At 36.4% G+C, this 17,293-nt stretch overlaps 1 protein-coding gene across 4 annotated transcripts in view; it reads left to right on the top strand.

The window, feature by feature from the left end:
• CAMSAP2 (calmodulin regulated spectrin associated protein family member 2) overlaps window positions 1-17,293 on the top strand; it is a 78,807-nt gene that overhangs the window by 36,212 nt on the left and 25,302 nt on the right. For 2 of the 4 annotated variants that reach the window (XM_083867424.1, XM_083867423.1), the window contains exons 3-6: window positions 3,688-3,849; window positions 4,517-4,600; window positions 10,534-10,566; window positions 14,665-14,806. In XM_083867424.1, coding sequence (XP_083723550.1) covers window positions 3,688-3,849; window positions 4,517-4,600; window positions 10,534-10,566; window positions 14,665-14,806 — 421 coding nt within the window. The remainder of the gene's footprint in view (window positions 1-3,687; window positions 3,850-4,516; window positions 4,601-10,533; window positions 10,567-14,664; window positions 14,807-17,293) is intronic. The other 2 variants (XM_083867426.1, XM_083867425.1) reach the window with 1 other exon arrangement.

Below are 17,293 nucleotides of genomic sequence, written 5' to 3'. Positions count from 1 at the left end.
GCCTTATATCTCAATGGCGCCACCTCCCAAAATTTAATGTAATTCTAATGTCTTCATCCCAGTCATCAGCAGCTCCTGGGCACTTCCTTCAGGCATTGTGTCCAGGCTCATCTGGAGATAGAAGGCGTTGCTGAGCGGCTGATCCTGGTTTCTGCCCAGCTCAAAGTGGTTTCTGTTTCTCCCTCAGATATGAAATGTTGCTTCCTTACATAATTCAGTCATAACTGCAGATCTGACTACTAAACGTGAACTCTCCCTCTTGATATTTTTTTTCTTAGCTGCACCTAAAATATGCTGTTCAGTGAGAGAGGCAAAAAAAAAATCAGAACTTTATTACTATCAGCAGAATTTCTTAAAACTTGGGATTTTTTAGAGAACTTCAGCAGTTGTGCTGACAAAACCTATATTTGGAAGAGTAGGACACTATTTTTATAGTGCAGTTTTTAGTTTACTCTTTCTTATTGAGCACAGTGACTGAGGAGTTGTAAAAGAGCACAGCTTGTCTGCTCTTTCTGGAATAAGTGGAAGAAAACCAGTAGGGCTGTATATGCAATTAAGTAGTTTTCTCGTTCTTTTTGTAACTCCTTTTAAAAAAACCCCATCAAACAAACCAAACTAAACAAACCGCTGGTTTAGATATAATTTATCCTATATGCATGTTTAGTTGCTTGAAATTTTCTAGGGGAATAAATCAATATGTGTTACTAGTATTCAATATTTTCATTAGTAAAGAAAGTATTTATAAAATCAAAAGTTTGATTTTTGCTAACTAAAAAAATAAAGTGGCAATTAATTGGTTTTTTCTCAGGATAATAGTCATTCTTCTCTTTATTATTTACTGGTTTTTAAAAGTCTTCTGAGTGTCCTGTCTGGATTATAAAGAAAATAACTTGGAGTCACTTTTGAGACTTTGAAGATGCTTGGATTTGATTGCTTGTATAAAATAAAGATTGTGGCATGGATCTAGCCAGTGTCAGTAAAAGTTTATTACACTTAGTTTTGATAGTACAAATTATTATCTAAGGTCATTCTTCCCTCTGTTTGTTTAAGCAGTTTGCACTTCATTAATGATTTGCTAGAAGCATTGAAAATGAGATTCAGTTAACTAATTGTAAATAATTTACTTTTTCTAATGTATTTATAATGTATTGAGCATATTGGCAGTTCTAGCAACACTTCAATGGCTTTCTCTCTCCACCAGCAATGCACTTTGTAGGTGGTTTCCAGAGAAGCTGATGATCCAGCATGGGAGATGGAGGCTACTAAATTCCCTCTGGGAGTTCAGTGGTGGTTTTTCTTGCAGGCTGGTCTCAGAGCACAGGTGCAGTAGCCAGGGCACTGCTCATGGATCAACAGCTGGGCAAGAAGATGCTGCTTTCACACCTCTGGGAGCTTCCTTGGTTGGCAGACCTCACATGGAAGGCAGTGACCCCCACAGGCAGGGAGTGAAGGGTGGAAGGAATCTCCTTGTGCAGCAGGCAGTGTGAACAGTTCTGGATCAGCCTGGGTGACTCCTAGCACACTCCTGTCAGTAGCATTCTCTATGAGGCCACTCTTATATCTGGCTGAAAAACACATTTTTGTGCACTACTTCCTCTTAAAAAGCAAATCCAGCATTTTCCTGTTGTTTTAATGTCTCATTTTTATTTTTGGGAGGAGGTTCTGAAAATAGTTTGAAAGTAGTGCAAGGTTTTAACCCAGGTGCCATTCAGGAAAGATGTAGCAAGGAAAGATTATTAGAGCAGTGACTCTGGATGTCAGAGGTGATCCAAATCTTCCCTTTTTGCTGTGTGTTACACATGCTAAACCAGCCACCTTTCTGCAATCTGTCCTGGGAGCTCCTGCCAGAACTGCCTGGATTTGTATGGCTGTCCCAGGCTCTGCAATCCCTCACAAAGATTTGGGGGACTGTACTGAGAGTCTGTGTGATGCTTAATTGAAGCCTCCCTCTGCACTGCAGTTCTGGGCCAGCAGAGGAGCAGCTCGTGCATCTCTGTAGAGCATTTCTGCACTGCACACTGGAGTGCAGGCTCCTCCTGAGGCTGCACACAGGCAATGCCCTTGCCCTTCTGAAATACTCTGAGTGGCGAGATTCAGCTGTGCAGCACTTTCCTTCATTTACTAGGAGCTTGTATCAGTATTTGTCCATAAAGGTCTGTAAATAGTCTCCTGAGGCATAATAACATTGGTGGAAGGAGTTTATTCGGAGTTTATTTATCAATGGTGGCAGCAGTGGGGAGGTGCTGGTGCCTTGTCCAGCTGTGCTGCTGCTGGGAGCAGAGATGGACTCTGTGGCACACAGGGCTCTCGGCCCATAGCCAGGGTCCAAGGACAATGAGTTTGTCCCAGGAAGGCTGGCTGTCAGCTTCAGTTGTGTGAATGTTAAGTGTAGTTTGCCTTTTTTTGGTGACACAAAGCAATTTAACTGCTTTTAAAAAAAGCGGTACATGCTGCTGCCCACTTCTGAGGTCAGCATGATCACTTTCATTGATACAAACACTAAGAGCAGCACATAGTCTGGATCTGTTCCTTTTTCTCCTGCTGGGAGTTCTGGAATAAGTGATGTGCATGAAGTATCTTAACTATGGTGATTAGATAGCATATTGCTGTGTGACTCATGTTGTTCATTGCTGTTACCATGGCTCTCACCTTGTGAGATGTTTATATGAATATTTTTTATAGTATTGAAGTGATGGTGTTAGCAATTGTTGGGGATCTTTGTTTGCATTATGAGCTGTGTTTAAAGGCAATGTTTTAAAAATACTGTCTTTGGAAATTGTTCTGATCCATGGGAAATCTTGTTTAGTACTTAGAAAGCTGTCTCTGTTTTTCTTATCATGAAGCAGAAGTAAATGTGTTTAGCCATAGGCACTGCCTCTAAAAACCACCATCATTTTGTTATTCAGTCACAAGAATCTAATGTAAATCCTGGTTGTCATCCTCTTTTTTTTGTTATTGTGTTGGGTTGTCGGGGGGGAGGGGGGGGGGATTGTTTGTTTGTTGTGAACTATTACAGACAGTGAAATAGCCATCATCTTTCAATATATGACACCAGAAGAAATGTACCTCCTCTTTTAACAGAAAGTATATTATTTTAAACCTAGATCTATAGCTGTGGCACCTACATTACATCTGCATAACATAACTAGTTTACCAGAAAAAAACCCAAATGTTTTTCTATAATTTTGTTGGGTTTTTACTAAAGATTAATATAATATCTTCTTCCTGGATTAGGACTTTAAATATAGATGAACTTACATATATTAATGCAGCATTTTCATGACGATATTGTTTAGCAGGCAGTTTCAGCTTTTATTTCCAGTACAAATAACATTGATCAGGGGGGTTGGTTTTGCTATGGTGACAAATTTAAAAGATCTCTTTAGCTCTGTTAAAAGTGATGTGATGTTTGAATCGTTAAACTTGCTTATTCTGTTCACTTTCAATTCCTTAAATTTGGTCTTAATACTTTTACAGAAGATATTTTAATTTGCAATTTCATTTGTTTTGTTTGAACATTTGAAAATGTTCATTTTCATTCGTTTTTAATTTAAAACTGACAGCCATACAGAAAGCTTGTAGCATTTATAGTTTTGGTCTTTCCATGTATGGCTATGCTCAGAAGTGATATATAAGAAGGGTCTGTTGATTTGCAAACTGATCAGGTGTTGATGCTTCTGGCTGCAGAGTGCCCACCTGGCCATGATCGACACGCTCATGATGGCTTACACGGTGGAGATGGTCAGCGTGGAGAAAGTCATCTCCTGCACTCAGCAGTATTCAACCTTCTTCCAAGCTACAGAGGTACCCTATGACATTGAGGATGCTGTCATGTACTGGATAAACAAGGTATGAGTGCTGGAAAAGCAAGCTGGGGTTTTCTTTGTTGTCTGTGTGATTTGATTAGAGATGAGAGGCTAGGCTGTGTATTTATGGATGTAGGTATATCAGGACTGTTCTGATACACACTGTTCCTTCACCTGCTATTTATGGAATATAAAAAGAAAATTAAGTTGAACATGTGTGAACCAGATAAATGGGAAGTCTAAAATAATGCTGTAATATATGCTACATATGACCTCTTAGGTGTCACTGTCATGTTGAGATGCCACGGTGCCCACTCAAGGGCCTCTTTTTGGCACTTTGTAAGTTGTCATCTCATTGTGTACTTTGTCGAGATTTAAACCCAAAGGTATTCTGTTTATTTGAACAAATCTTGCTTGAAGTGATCTACCTTCACTGCATAATCAAATCAAGTGACAAGGATACCCTGTTAATCAAATGTGACTGAGCATAATAAGGGACAGGTTAGTTTGTACAACGTAAAGCTAACAAGCACTGACCTTAGACTGCATCTGAGAGTGACATTTGCTGCTTTTGCTTCAGGGCTATAGTCTGAAATGTTTAGTTTATCTCTTTAGTTCTGTGTTCCTGATTTATAGATCTTTTGAAGAACTTCTAATTTCTGTGATTTGTTTCTTAGAACAGACAACTGAATAAACTATTTTATCTCTAGGTAAATGAACATTTGAAAGATATCATGGAACAGGAACAAAAATTAAAAGAGCATCACAGTGCAGAATCTGCAGGAGGTCAAAAGGTAGGTGGAGGTGTTAAAATATTTTAAAAAAGAATAAGCATTTATCTCTAAACAGACATTACAGACACTGAGCTTTTAACTGCTTATTAAAGAAAGCAAACTTCTAGTATTTTTTTTGTTATTAGTTTTATCACTTTCATGAAAATACACATATAGAAATAAAACTAACAGAGTTGCACTTTTTATAGCTATTTGTCCTTTCTGACAAATAAATCTTTGTTAGCAGGGAAACATCTGTTACATTAGTGCTAAGAGATTTAAGAATAATGAATACTTTTGAGTGAATTAAAGTCCCAGACAGATCTGATATGAAAAAGACCAGAAGATTTTTCATGGTATTTAATAGTTTTTACTTTGTGTATTGCGTGAATCTCAGAAGAAATCTGTATGTGATATCATGGGAAGGATTGCTCTGGCTATGATCCAAAATACTGGTTGATTACAGGTTTTATTATCTATACAATAAAAACAGATTATGTTTGATTCTCTTTCCTTAACAGGATTTTTTTTCTTTTGTTTGCAGAGCTCAGTTAATTAAGTAGTGATATATGCCCATCAAAATACGCAGGGATAGGAGATAGTTCCAGAGTATGAAAAAATTCCTTGCTTCAGAAAGATCCTTTACCCTACTGTGCTATAACTCTTATTGAAGAATTGGTAATCAGTCTGAACACCTTTTGGTATTGTCCCTGCACGTGAATGCAGCCCAGGTTTCCAAGCTGCTGCAGGGCTGCAATCTTCCTTCCCAGCCTGGCCTGTTCTCACAGAAGCTGCTGCCTCTTTTTCAGTGCCACTCTGAGGGAGTGGCATGTTCCCAGCCTGGATTAAATGCTCAGCTTCAAAAAACATGAGTGTAGTGAATATCATAGCATTTATAGGGATTTTTTTTTTAATATAAGGAATGCCAATGAAGGCTAATGTGATTCAGCAAGAGAAAATGGTGGTTCTTACAATAACAGTGTGACCCTGGTGCATGTACCCTGCCATGGAAAATTTAAACTGTGTTCAGTAGTGACAGTAGCATAGAAAACTGGAGAATAAGTTCTTAACCAGTTCATTTCTCAAATTTAGATAAAACAAAGTAAACAGAGGCTGGGGAGATAACCTGTGTTCTTCTGTCCTGAAGTGGTTTTTCTTTTTCCTGAAAATAATAGTAAGAAGTTTTATGTGGCTTTTAGGTCACTTAGAAAGATGAGAACAATTTTGAAAATCAAAAGTGCATGAGTGTCTTAGTATGATAAACAAATATATATCAAAGTGAAAACTGTTATCAGAGCAATTCAATAGAACCATCTGTATTTGTAAAATTCAGTAATATTTATTTTCAGTTATAGTTTGCAATTTATATTAGGAGTAAAAGGGCAAAAATTTTTAGTGTATAATTTAACTTCATTGTCACCATTTCAAAATCAATTGTTGAAAGATTTATATAGCCTGTAACTGATCCCATAAATGGACCCAGGGGAATAACACATTTACCTAAAAATGGTATTGTGGTGTTTTAGACAAGTTGTGAAGCTTTAACGGAACACAAGAGCCCAGTTTTGTTGGCCAAGGTACAAATGCATTAGCAAAACAGCAAAATCCTGCAACAGTTGCCATATCATGGAAAAAATGTATATTTAAGGCCATCTCTTCTGTACACTGATTTTTTGATACTTTTATCCCACGTTCATGTTATGTTTTTTGCCTCACTAGGGATTCAGCTGCATAAATTACATTGTCAAGTAAGGTATTCTGTGCTTGGGGGTTGTATTATCATGAAGATTATTTAATTCCAGGTTTTCTTTGAGAAACTGTTCAACTGATGGTTAATTTACTGCTCTGATATCTCAGCTTTTCTTTTAGTCATATGTCTCACAGTATTTCTCAAGTTTCCACTTACTTTTCCTAAAGGTAATGGTCATTGCATGCATGCAAACATCTGAGGTTTAGAAACACATGAAACATCCCAACTAAACCCTGTATCTCTTAACTGAGGGTTATACTGAGTGCTGGCTTTACAGGAAAACTAATGCAGATGCATTGGATGAGTCCATCACATCAAATCAAGTTGGCCAGCATTTCTAACAGGAGCTTCTGTTAAATTATCATGTGGCTCCTGGCAAGCATCTCTTAGTGTTCATTCCCAGATGCCCAGGTGTTTTACACTGACTTTCTGTCTCTATATTGCATCAGCCCATGTATTCCACCTTTAAAAGCACAGAATCACTGATGGTATTGGCCTTACCTCTGCACTCAGCAAAGCTGTGAAAGAGCTGTAGCTGAATTCCTGTACCAGGTTTGGGTCTTGTTGAAATACATATAGAATTTTTAATTTCATGTTGTGCTTGGCATTAATTATTAGTAACAATAGATATTCGTAGTTTTTAAAAGGTGAGCAGGGGGGAATTAAACTCTGCCTTTGTATTAACTAAAGCCCTACTACATGATTTTTAATTTTTTTGAAAAATTAAACTATACCTGTATATATATATAGCATTTTCTATGCTCATATTATAGTTCTAGCTTAATTATCAGTATCTGAATTGTTTTTATATTCTTTCTTTGATGTTTTTAAATTCATAACTACTGCTTCTATTTCTTTATTAAAACTTAGCATGAAGGGGAACTGGAATTATCCATTGTTCAGCTTTTCAGTCTTCCACCATCATTTTTAGCATGGGGCTTTTTAATTTATGTTCTCCATGTTACCAAGGCATTTAGCAGTTCAAATGGTGAACCCCATATGAAAGTTTAAGCAGCTTTGCTATCTCCCTTTTCTAGACAAAACTCTTCTTTATTTAAGTTTCAAAGTTTCCAAGGTCTGGTCAGGTCTTGAACCTGAACTAAATTTAAATTCTGAATGCCCCTTCTGCTGATTAGAGATGGCCAAACATGAGAAGAGTAGATCATTTTAGTCAATAGGGAAAGCTGTTCTTTAGGTTTAATTTCTGGCCAAGAAGCAGGAAAATTAGGAACCTAAAAGGTGAAACAAAGTTAACATGTAATAATTTCATATTTTCCTACAGTTATACATTTGTAAATTAATCAGTTGTGGAAAAATAATTTCAATGTAGCCCTCAAACCTGTCAAACTGTATTACTGTGTTGTTATAGAACTGTGGTGAATCTTTTTGCTATGAATAGTAAATTTCTACATTTACAAAAGGTTTAACGATCAAATACAGATTATTAGATACTACAAATTATGAGATACCTATTTTCTATGTCTGGATAGATAAAATCAATATTAACAGATTATGAGGTTCCTTTTGTTTTCTTTCCCTGTCTTCTGCTACTAGCTGTCTGTAGAAGATAAGAGAGGAAGGAGTGTGTGTGATTTTTAGTTCCAGGTAGTCCTCTGTGGACCTTGATCAGCTGGTGATTTGCGGTAACCTCATCTCTTTCTGGTAGTCTCTGCATCTCTTTTCAGAATTAGGATTTCAAGTTTTGTAGTAGATAGTTTTGATTTTCAGGCTTCCACTGAATAATGTGTAATGAATATACAGTTGCACTGGTTAAATTGCTGATTTTCAGTGTAGTTGGAGCTTTCCCAAAAACTTGTTCTTCTTCTGTCTGCTTCCGTGGTTTAGACTGAATCAGTTGTAACAGATTTAAGTCAAAGGCAAATCCTGTGAGAGAAACAAATGTAACTTCATTTAAGTACCTGAATTCTTCAAACTTTTTGTAAGATCAGTTTAAACAGTGCAACCCTCTTGTGTGAAGGTAAAATACTAACACTGTAGTTCCACTTTCCACTAGAATTTAATGTGTCGTAAATCCACACTGCTACCAAAAGCTAACCTGTAAAGAAGAAAAGTTTGCAGCAGAATTAGCTTCTTGATCCAATCAGTGCACAGCTGCATGAACACAAATGATGGTGCAAGGAAGATAGCAGAAACAAGCAGTTAATGAAAGGCATGACTATTGTGTTTTGGCACCATAAGATGATAAATTTATATGGAAATAAATTTATCATAGCCATGTTTAAAACTTTTTGTTAGGAGGGATTAAAAAAAAACATCATGTAAAACCATAGACTATCAACCTGAGGGACTATTTTGTTCTTAGTTTGTTTCACAGTGACTGATTTTTGTGAAGTTCCAGGGCAAAAAATTTTATTCTTGCTGATCTAAAGTGACAGTTCAACAGCCACTGAATTCTCAGGTTGTCCGAGAGACTTCAACTTTTCTTTAATCTCATTTCCTTTATGTGGCCTTAGAAAATATATATTTATAAGTCTTATGGTATGTTTGAATTTAAATTTCAAAGGTCTTTCACCCCTTTGAAGCATATTCATAGTTATCTCAATCACAGTTTCAACCAAGTGGATAAATAAAAATATATATTGGATTACTAGTTTTGAGTTGTTACTGTTAGGGGAGAGCTGGTCTTTGGAATTGAAATGAATGTGTGCTTTTTTCCAAAGAGTATTTCTTCAGCCTAGCTTTTAGACATTGATGGACTTTGTGAGTCCAGGTCTTAAATATGCTGCACTTTGATAAATGCAAGAACTCTGTTCCTGACAGTGTTAAATAGAATAATAGGCAGCCTAGGTCTGACCTCGGGCAGTTTAGCCAAAACCTTGCTTTATGATACGGTTTAGAATTCCTGATTGCAGTTGAAAATTAAGGTAATTTCTTTTCAAATTTGTATTTTTTTTTTCCATAGACTGACTATTTTTAGTGAGGTTAAGAGAATCTGAATCCTATGTAAAGTGCTTTAGTAACAGAAATGTCCAGAGCTGCACACTGACATGCCTCTTGTAGTTGATTTCTTCTAAGTGCCTTTGGGATTCTTCCCTGCTGCCATTCAGTGAAATGTTGAGAACAGCTGTGTTGCTACTGCACACCCATTAGTGCACAATAGCTTTTTTCCATAAAAGCTCTGTGTCATTACTACAGTTGTTTTCAAGGTTTTTCAGAAGCCCAATATTTTAACAACATCATAAAATAATAAGGTTCCCTAGCAGTTTGTTCAGTGCTAGTTTTAAACTACATTTTTACCATTTCCAGAAAATATTTGTATTCATTAAAAGCAAAATAAATTCTTTCCTGTGCTTCGGTAATGGGTTTGATTTTTACTTTTCTACAATGAAATCAATAGAGTGGTGACGTTTTCTTTGTGTATTTATAGTACTGGTACATAATATTTCTATTCTTAATACTAAAAGTATTATGTCAGACTAGTGCACAGAGTTGCAGAAAAAATTAGTGTGCTTCAGATTAGTACTTTTTTGATTGTGTATGAGTTTAGAGGTTTATGTATTAGTTCTTATAATTCCTCTGCCAGTAGTCAAAACTCCATCTACATTTCAGGTCATTGCACATCATGCAGCTGATGCTAATGTGATTTGTCATTGTAAAAATATAACTGCCTGTACCTCTTGTTGTCCTGAAAACTGTCATATGATTGTTTTAAAATATTGTTGAATGTTACTGTTTGGCTTGAAGTAACTAACACAAGCTTCACTGCAGTTGGGTGTACTGTACTACAGTGTGTTTATCCCTTTTTTCATTGCTTTAGCTTCCCTGCTTCCCCCTGTGTGCTGCTGGAGTTCATTTTGATACTTGTGATATCATGACTTCAAGTCTCAAATGAATTCTTCAGTCGGATTGCATATGTAGAGTACAATTAGATGTGTGAAAGCATTTCATAAAACTGCATTGATCTGACAATCTTAGCTGTTCATGTGGGAAAATTATAATGTTGATCTACAAAGAGTGCAGACGTATTTCTCCAGTGTTATTGCTGCTAATTAGCTCAATACGCAGAGGTTACAGTGCACTTATGCTTGCCATTAAATTACAACTCACTGTTATACAAAACTGAGAATGTTAAAGAAAATTGCTTTATAAAAGTAATTTATGAAATCTGATAAAATGTTCCTTTTTTTTTTTTTTTTTCTTTGCTTTTTGCTTTTATCCTTTTTTCCTACTGCTTCCTCTGAAGTCTCCTACCAAATGGTTTTGGAAACTGGTTCCTGTAAGTTTGCCCAACTGCTTCACTTTGATCAAGTTGCTTATTTTGGGAATGGCTTTGTCCATGTCATGCTGGTCTAATCATTCATTTCATTTGTCTGTATAAGATAATTTTACAAGAGATTGCCCTGCAAAGGAGTGCATACTTGCAGAAGCCTGTTTTGCAAGGTAATCTGTGCAAAAGAAATGTGAAATGTGATGCTGGATGAGGAATTACTTTTCAGGCAGTCAGTGGATTTGTAAAAGGCAGTGCTACCTGTTATTAACTGATGTCAAATGAACATTTATAAACTACTTTTTCATAAACTTCCAATAAACACATGCTATTTGATACCAATTCTCTTTTTAAAAGAGGTTTGCACAAGTAATTTTTGATTGTTGATACTACATGTAATCTGAAATTTATTCTAAGCATATGCAATCATTACAGTATTCATCTAGAATTGCCCATTTTCATCTGATTTAAGACTGCTGTTAATCTCTCCCCACACAAAATTACCCAAAGCAGCCTACTTTTAGTGAGACTATAATTTCACTAAAATAATTTAAAAATAACTTTTCATGTCTGCAATAATATAAAGTTTGTTTTCTCTGTGCTGTGTTACCTTATCATTACTTTCCTCTGTCATGTGGGAATTCACACTTGATGTGCATTCAGATTGTTTATTTGGCAAGGTTTGGCTGGGAGCAGCTGTTCAGGTATATGCAATATTGCATACTTCTTATCTGAATTCCACAGAACTAATTGCCATCTATCACTGCTCTAAAGATTACCAAATAATTGATCTAGCAGTCCCTCAGGTATTTGTTGCCCTAGGTAGGGAAACACTGTTCTTACATTGCAAAAGAAATTGAAAATAACAAGGCAGTTGCATGTAAGCAACAAGAAAAATTACTCAGTCTGGAAAAGCAGTTTAGGAGTCCTGTCTCCAGCAGCCTGAGCAGTGTTCAGACTCCTGACAATCTCTGTGGGCAATTGCCCTATAAAGGTACCTATTACAGTTGTGACACACACAGATACTCTTCACAGTACAGCCCTTTAATTTTGTTTTGGAATTAAGGTAGTGTAACTAATTGGAGAGAATAATGCAGAAAAAATATAAGATGGACCATGATACCACAATTTTTTTTGTCTTATTTTGTCAAAGTAAGGCTCCTTGAAAACAATTTCAGAGTGTCTGTGTTCTGTTTTTGTCTAGGGTGTTGGTTTACTAGTGAGTCTCTTCCTTTGCATAAAAATTATATTCAGCTCTAAAATACTCCATCTGTTGAGAAGCTAACCCAGTTTGCCTGCCAGTTATCTGTAAACAGCTTGAATTATTGGTATTTATGTTACTTTGTGTTGTTAGTTCAGTAGGGATGCAGTTAAACTCCAAGTGCTACTGATAATACTCAGGCTGTTCTATCACTTCAGCCAGACTTCTGTCTCTTCCCTTTAGAAAGGAGCACATTTCCTAGTGACAGATATTCCTGAGCATAGAGGCAGCTAAAAACTCTGATAAGTACATTTCTAACATGTTATCTACTGTATGGTAAATGTGTAAGAGCTCTCATTGTTACTGATTAACTCTGAATACACACAAGCACTTATGACAGGGTAGCTGGTGCTGGTGGTTCATCCTTAGCTGACCTCGTTTCTAGGCAAGTGTCTCAACTATACCTAGACTAGGTTAAGTGGAATAAGCTCAAAGATGCTAAATCAGGATGGTTTAGGATCTCAGAAACAAGATTCCTGTATTAGCATTTTCATTTCAATTAGCCCTAGAGCATTACAATGTAGAAGTTCATCTTTTGCATTATTGCATATGTATTTAGTAGCAAACACTGCAGCTGATGAGAAGAGTTTCTTCAAATGAAAGTTTGTTTAAAATGCAGTGCAATTACCAGTGTCTTTCATTTTTTCAGTATAATTTCTTTTATCTTTTCAACCAAATTGAAACATGATGCCTGTTATACACCAATGAACCTAGCAGATCAGGTTATATGAGTTTATCTTTCCTGAGGTAATGTGCCTGGCATTCCCTACAATGAATTAAATCCTCTGTGTCCACTTCAAAGATATGACATAGTTTCTAGCATGGGTGGGCACTGTTCATAAGGCCAGTGAAGGCATCATCATCAAAGTCAAGTGTACATTTTCAGAGGATTTACTGTGCAACACCACTACGTTGTCAATTTCAAATATTTTTGAACACTCCATTAAAAGATACTATTCAAAAGAATATATAAATTAAATCAAGCTTGTTGGATCATGATGTTCAGTCCATCTCTATCCTGTATCTGTATCAGTTACCATTATTGATGCTTAATCATAATTAAATTGGGGTATTTCATAGACTTAATTTCAGTATGTTCAGGAGGACATACATGGACATAATAACATGGAATTTAAAACTTAGAACATTATCATCATAGTGGGTCACTGGATTGCCATAGAGTGAGAAAGGATAAACTTTCACTGCAATTATAATTGGCCTATTTCATTAGATACTAGGGAGTATTAAGAACATAGAGAAAAGCATATTAATAATGCATAACAGGGATATGATTTTTGTTTGGTGTTAATGTTTCCTCTAGCACACAAAAATGGGATTTTCATTTTTATAAAGTGTATTTGACACACAACTACAACTATACTAAAAGCATGAAATAACAACTAAATCTCAGGAGTTTTTTAAATTATTAATTGTTCGAGGTATAAGTTCTCTAGGCCAAGCACAAGCCCTTTGTTTTTCTAGAACTGATGTGGATGCTGTTGCCAGATTAGGCTTTTACTTAGGCCAGTTAAGGGATACTGACATTCACTAAAATAATCCCACGTGATCCTTAACAGAAATCCAGTGACAGTAAGTGCAGCCCTCAGGGTTAGTCTGTGGTTCCACCGACCTTTTTACATGCACAGATGGTTTAAACAATTCCTACCCCACCCATAAAACCTCCATCCCTGCTCATGCACTCATTCACTGTAAAAGCAAAGGAGGAGAGAATTGCTGTAGTTGGACCAATGGTTTTGGTACAGTCCCATCAGCAGTTGCTCCAGCACAGCCAAAAGGTGGAGTGGGAGGTGGGAACAGTCAGTTTTAGCCTTGCTGGGTGATTTCCACAAAGACTTCTGAGAGTCCCTACAGGGAGACTGGCAGTTCAGTGTGTGTAGATGCATTTAAATAGATTAAAATTAACTCAAAAACACTCTCCTACTCATAACAGTTCTGTGGTATGAATACAGCAGTAACCCTTCACTACTGTTTTTAAAATGTCTTAGTAAATAATAGGAATAAATTAAAATAATATGAACAAATTATGTCACTTTTTTCCACCTCCGTTTGTTTTCCCAGGAAGTGGAAAAAAATAGGAATGATGTTAAGTCCATTTTTTCAGTAAACCCTCCTCTCCTATCACACACACAAAAAAAGAAACCCATTGAAAATATATTCACTGCAGATAAATGCTTTATCAATATTCTAACCCAATGATCTCTTTGTATGCTGACTTGCTTTTTGAAATATTTCCATTTATTACTGGGTCACTGCATGGTCATAACAGTTGACCATTAATATTTCTCTGTGTTTATGACTGCTTATAGTGACACATGCTATTAATAAAAATGGAGTTGATCAAATGCAGATTTCCTTGTTTCTGTATTTGCCATTAAGTCAGTTATATGAGTGAGATTTTGGGCAAGATACTCAGGTGTGTTAACTTCAGAATCACGGGATTTGCCAGTAAACTGAAGTTGCACGAACTAAGGACTTGTCTCACTGTGTTGGCACATAGATCATTTTTGATTGTATAATAATGACTGTTAAATCTTAATGAAGGCATAGAATGTTATTTAGTTTAGTGTGCTATAGAGAGATTATCAAAACTTGGTAATTTTGAAGGCTAAGCTCAGTATTAGCATTGTTCCTTTCCTCTTAGATATTATTTATCCTGTTCAAAATGTAGCATAACATGAATAGTTTTAGGAAATAGAATACTGAGAATATTCAGCTATTTCTTGAATACTGCATTTCACTAACAGTGTAAAACCTTTAGTATCAATATGTTTCTTCATATGTTTCAGAGCCATTGTTTCTCTAAATTTCTCCATTTCAAATTGTAGGCTCGTTACCGGAAGGAGCAAACATTGCTCAAACAGCTGCCCTGCATTCCACTGGTGGAGAATCTGCTGAAGGATGGTACAGATGGCTGTGCTCTAGCTGCCCTGATCCACTTCTACTGTCCAGATATCATTAAACTGGAGGGTATGTCTGGCTTGTCTTTCAGCTTGTATAAGTGGTCATAAAAGTTTAAATGTCTGTGTTTGAGAACTGTGTGAAGGAAAGTGCTTAAATGCAATATACAGCAGGCATAATGTGAATGTGGTGGGTTTGATATAAACTTCTGCCCATTTCCTTTTACATTTAAATAAAAGGAGCCCAGATGTCCTTCCCTGGTGCGCTCGCTTTTATGTTGTCACACTAAAATAAACAGACTTGAAACAACCTGCAAAACTCTTATTCTTGAAGCTGCCTAAGTGCTTTTTGTGAATCTGAGCAGTTACAGATACAAAACTTAGAAGAGTTTAGAGTTAGGCTCTGCATAGATGCACTGCATGGCAAATAGTTACTCTGTATTCTGGGCTTTTAGTTCACCTGAGACCTACCTGGATCATTTATAGAGTAACCAAAAATGTATAGTGTAGAATGTATTGGTGTCGTGCTGTTCTATGATAGCAATTGTCTGTGATGATGAGCAGCTTCATCTCATTCTTTTGCCCAGCAGCCTGGTAAAGTTATACCTTCCTCTTGGCAACTAAGAGCTGTAAAATATCTTGGCAGCTAACACCCATCATTTTCTGCCTGTGTTCTTTCTATGATACCTTTGATGTCGTGGGAACACTTAGACAGAAACATCCTGAGAAATCCAGGAATATGAAGAAGGTTTTAAAGCTTGCTAAGTTCTGAAATCTGGAATTCATATACACAACCACTTTATAGGGAGCTTCCAGCACAGTAGGCATTGAAGATGAAAGGCACACAGATGCATTCATTCACCTTTCTTCTGCAACTTGAGAATTTTGATAAATAGAACTTTCAATTTACATAAACATTGCAGCCAAATACATACTATTATATGTGATTAGGGGAGAATTAAAACTTGGGTGGTTGGCTGGGGTAACACCTGGTCCCTCTGTCCTCTTCCAGCCTGGCTGAGAAGACACAATCTGAAAGGTTTTGTGTGTCTTGTGTGACCAGCACCTTCCTCCAGCAGCTGGCTTTAAACAGGGCAGGGCACATGTCATCTTTGAAACTTGAGTTTAATATTCTTGTTAAGTGTCCTGACATCATCTTCCCTAAAGACACAAATGTGTATGTCATTGTCTCAGAAGTAAATTCAAAGGTACTCCAAAAACACTTTAATAAGATTTTGCTCATCTCCCCTGTACTTAGGTAATATAATTTTTGATGCATCTTGAATTTTACTGAGATTTGGTTCTGTATTGAAACTAAAGAAGGCAGTTAATAAAAATACATATGCAAGAATGCTTAAAAATGCATTGACAAAAAAGAAAAAAGTATTCTAGGGTTCTCTGTAGTCTGAAGTAGATCAATTCTTCTCATTATGTCTTCATTTCAATTTCAAATCTAGGTTTCCTTGAAGGAATGCAGAACTAGAAAGGACTCCTGTTGAGTCAAGAAGTTGACTATTGTACAAAATTATATACTCCCTTTCATGAATTTATCTTGTTCTGTCTTAAAACTGTCAATCTTGAAAATCTGCACTCATGATTTTACATGATTTTAGATTTCATTCTTGGTCTTTACCTAAGTGTGCCTGTAGCCTGTCTGATGTGCCTTTGTTGTTCTTGCAGCACTGTCCTTTGGTTTGAATAGCTTCTAATCTGATTTCACATTTTTGGTCTGTTTTCTTCCTCTTGTTTTAGTCCAGGCTACTGAACCAAGCCTTTTCAGTCTCCCTTGCTGAAATAGATTTCCATTCTCATTATTATCCTCGAAAGTCTTTCTCTGCAACTTATCCAGTTTGGGTTTATCATTGTTGACCATAGATGGTTGTAATTGTGCAGAGAAACCCAGACTGATACCCCACTCCTGCCTTCTGCAGTGCTCCTCTGTCACTGCTGGAAATAAATTTTCTGATTGGTTTTAGCATCATGTTTGTTTTTTCCGTAGCTACGTGATGCCAAAGGCACAGATGTTTACACTGGCTAATACATGGTAACTCCCTGCTCTATATCACCTTCAGTCAGTGAATCACATTAGGATTTTATTAGATTCAAATGTATGACTTCACATTTGGCATTTCTAAATTTAATCTCATTTCAGTCAGTTTAGTCAAACATTTTTTCCTATTGATCATCATCTGTGGGGTTGGAATTATGGACTATGTCTGATTTTCTTTAATATGGGAATCTTTATCCTGCTGGCATCAAAGCAGATTCCTTTTATGAAGAAACTTTTATCATTAACAATTCAAAATTTATGTGGAGTTCTGTCATACATTGTTGCTTTAGGAATAAAATCTGATGCATACTCTGGAAGTATATCTAATTCTTTTTTTCAGTCCTTTTTTTTTAAGAGGACTGTCTTTTTTTCATGGGACTTATTATTGCTATTTAACTTTCCAAGAAGCAGTCATAAAAAGACAACAGGGGCCACCTGGGCTTAAAGAGTAGTCAGAGAATACTGTATAACTGCACAAGTCCATTCACAGCCACCACTTCTTTGTCT

This window comes from Zosterops lateralis (genome assembly GCF_965231275.1).
Source record: "Zosterops lateralis genome assembly, chromosome: 9".
NCBI classification, from domain to species: Eukaryota; Metazoa; Chordata; class Aves; order Passeriformes; family Zosteropidae; genus Zosterops; species Zosterops lateralis.
The sequence above is the reverse complement of the archived record's forward strand: the minus strand, read 5'-3'. Positions and strand labels throughout refer to the sequence as shown.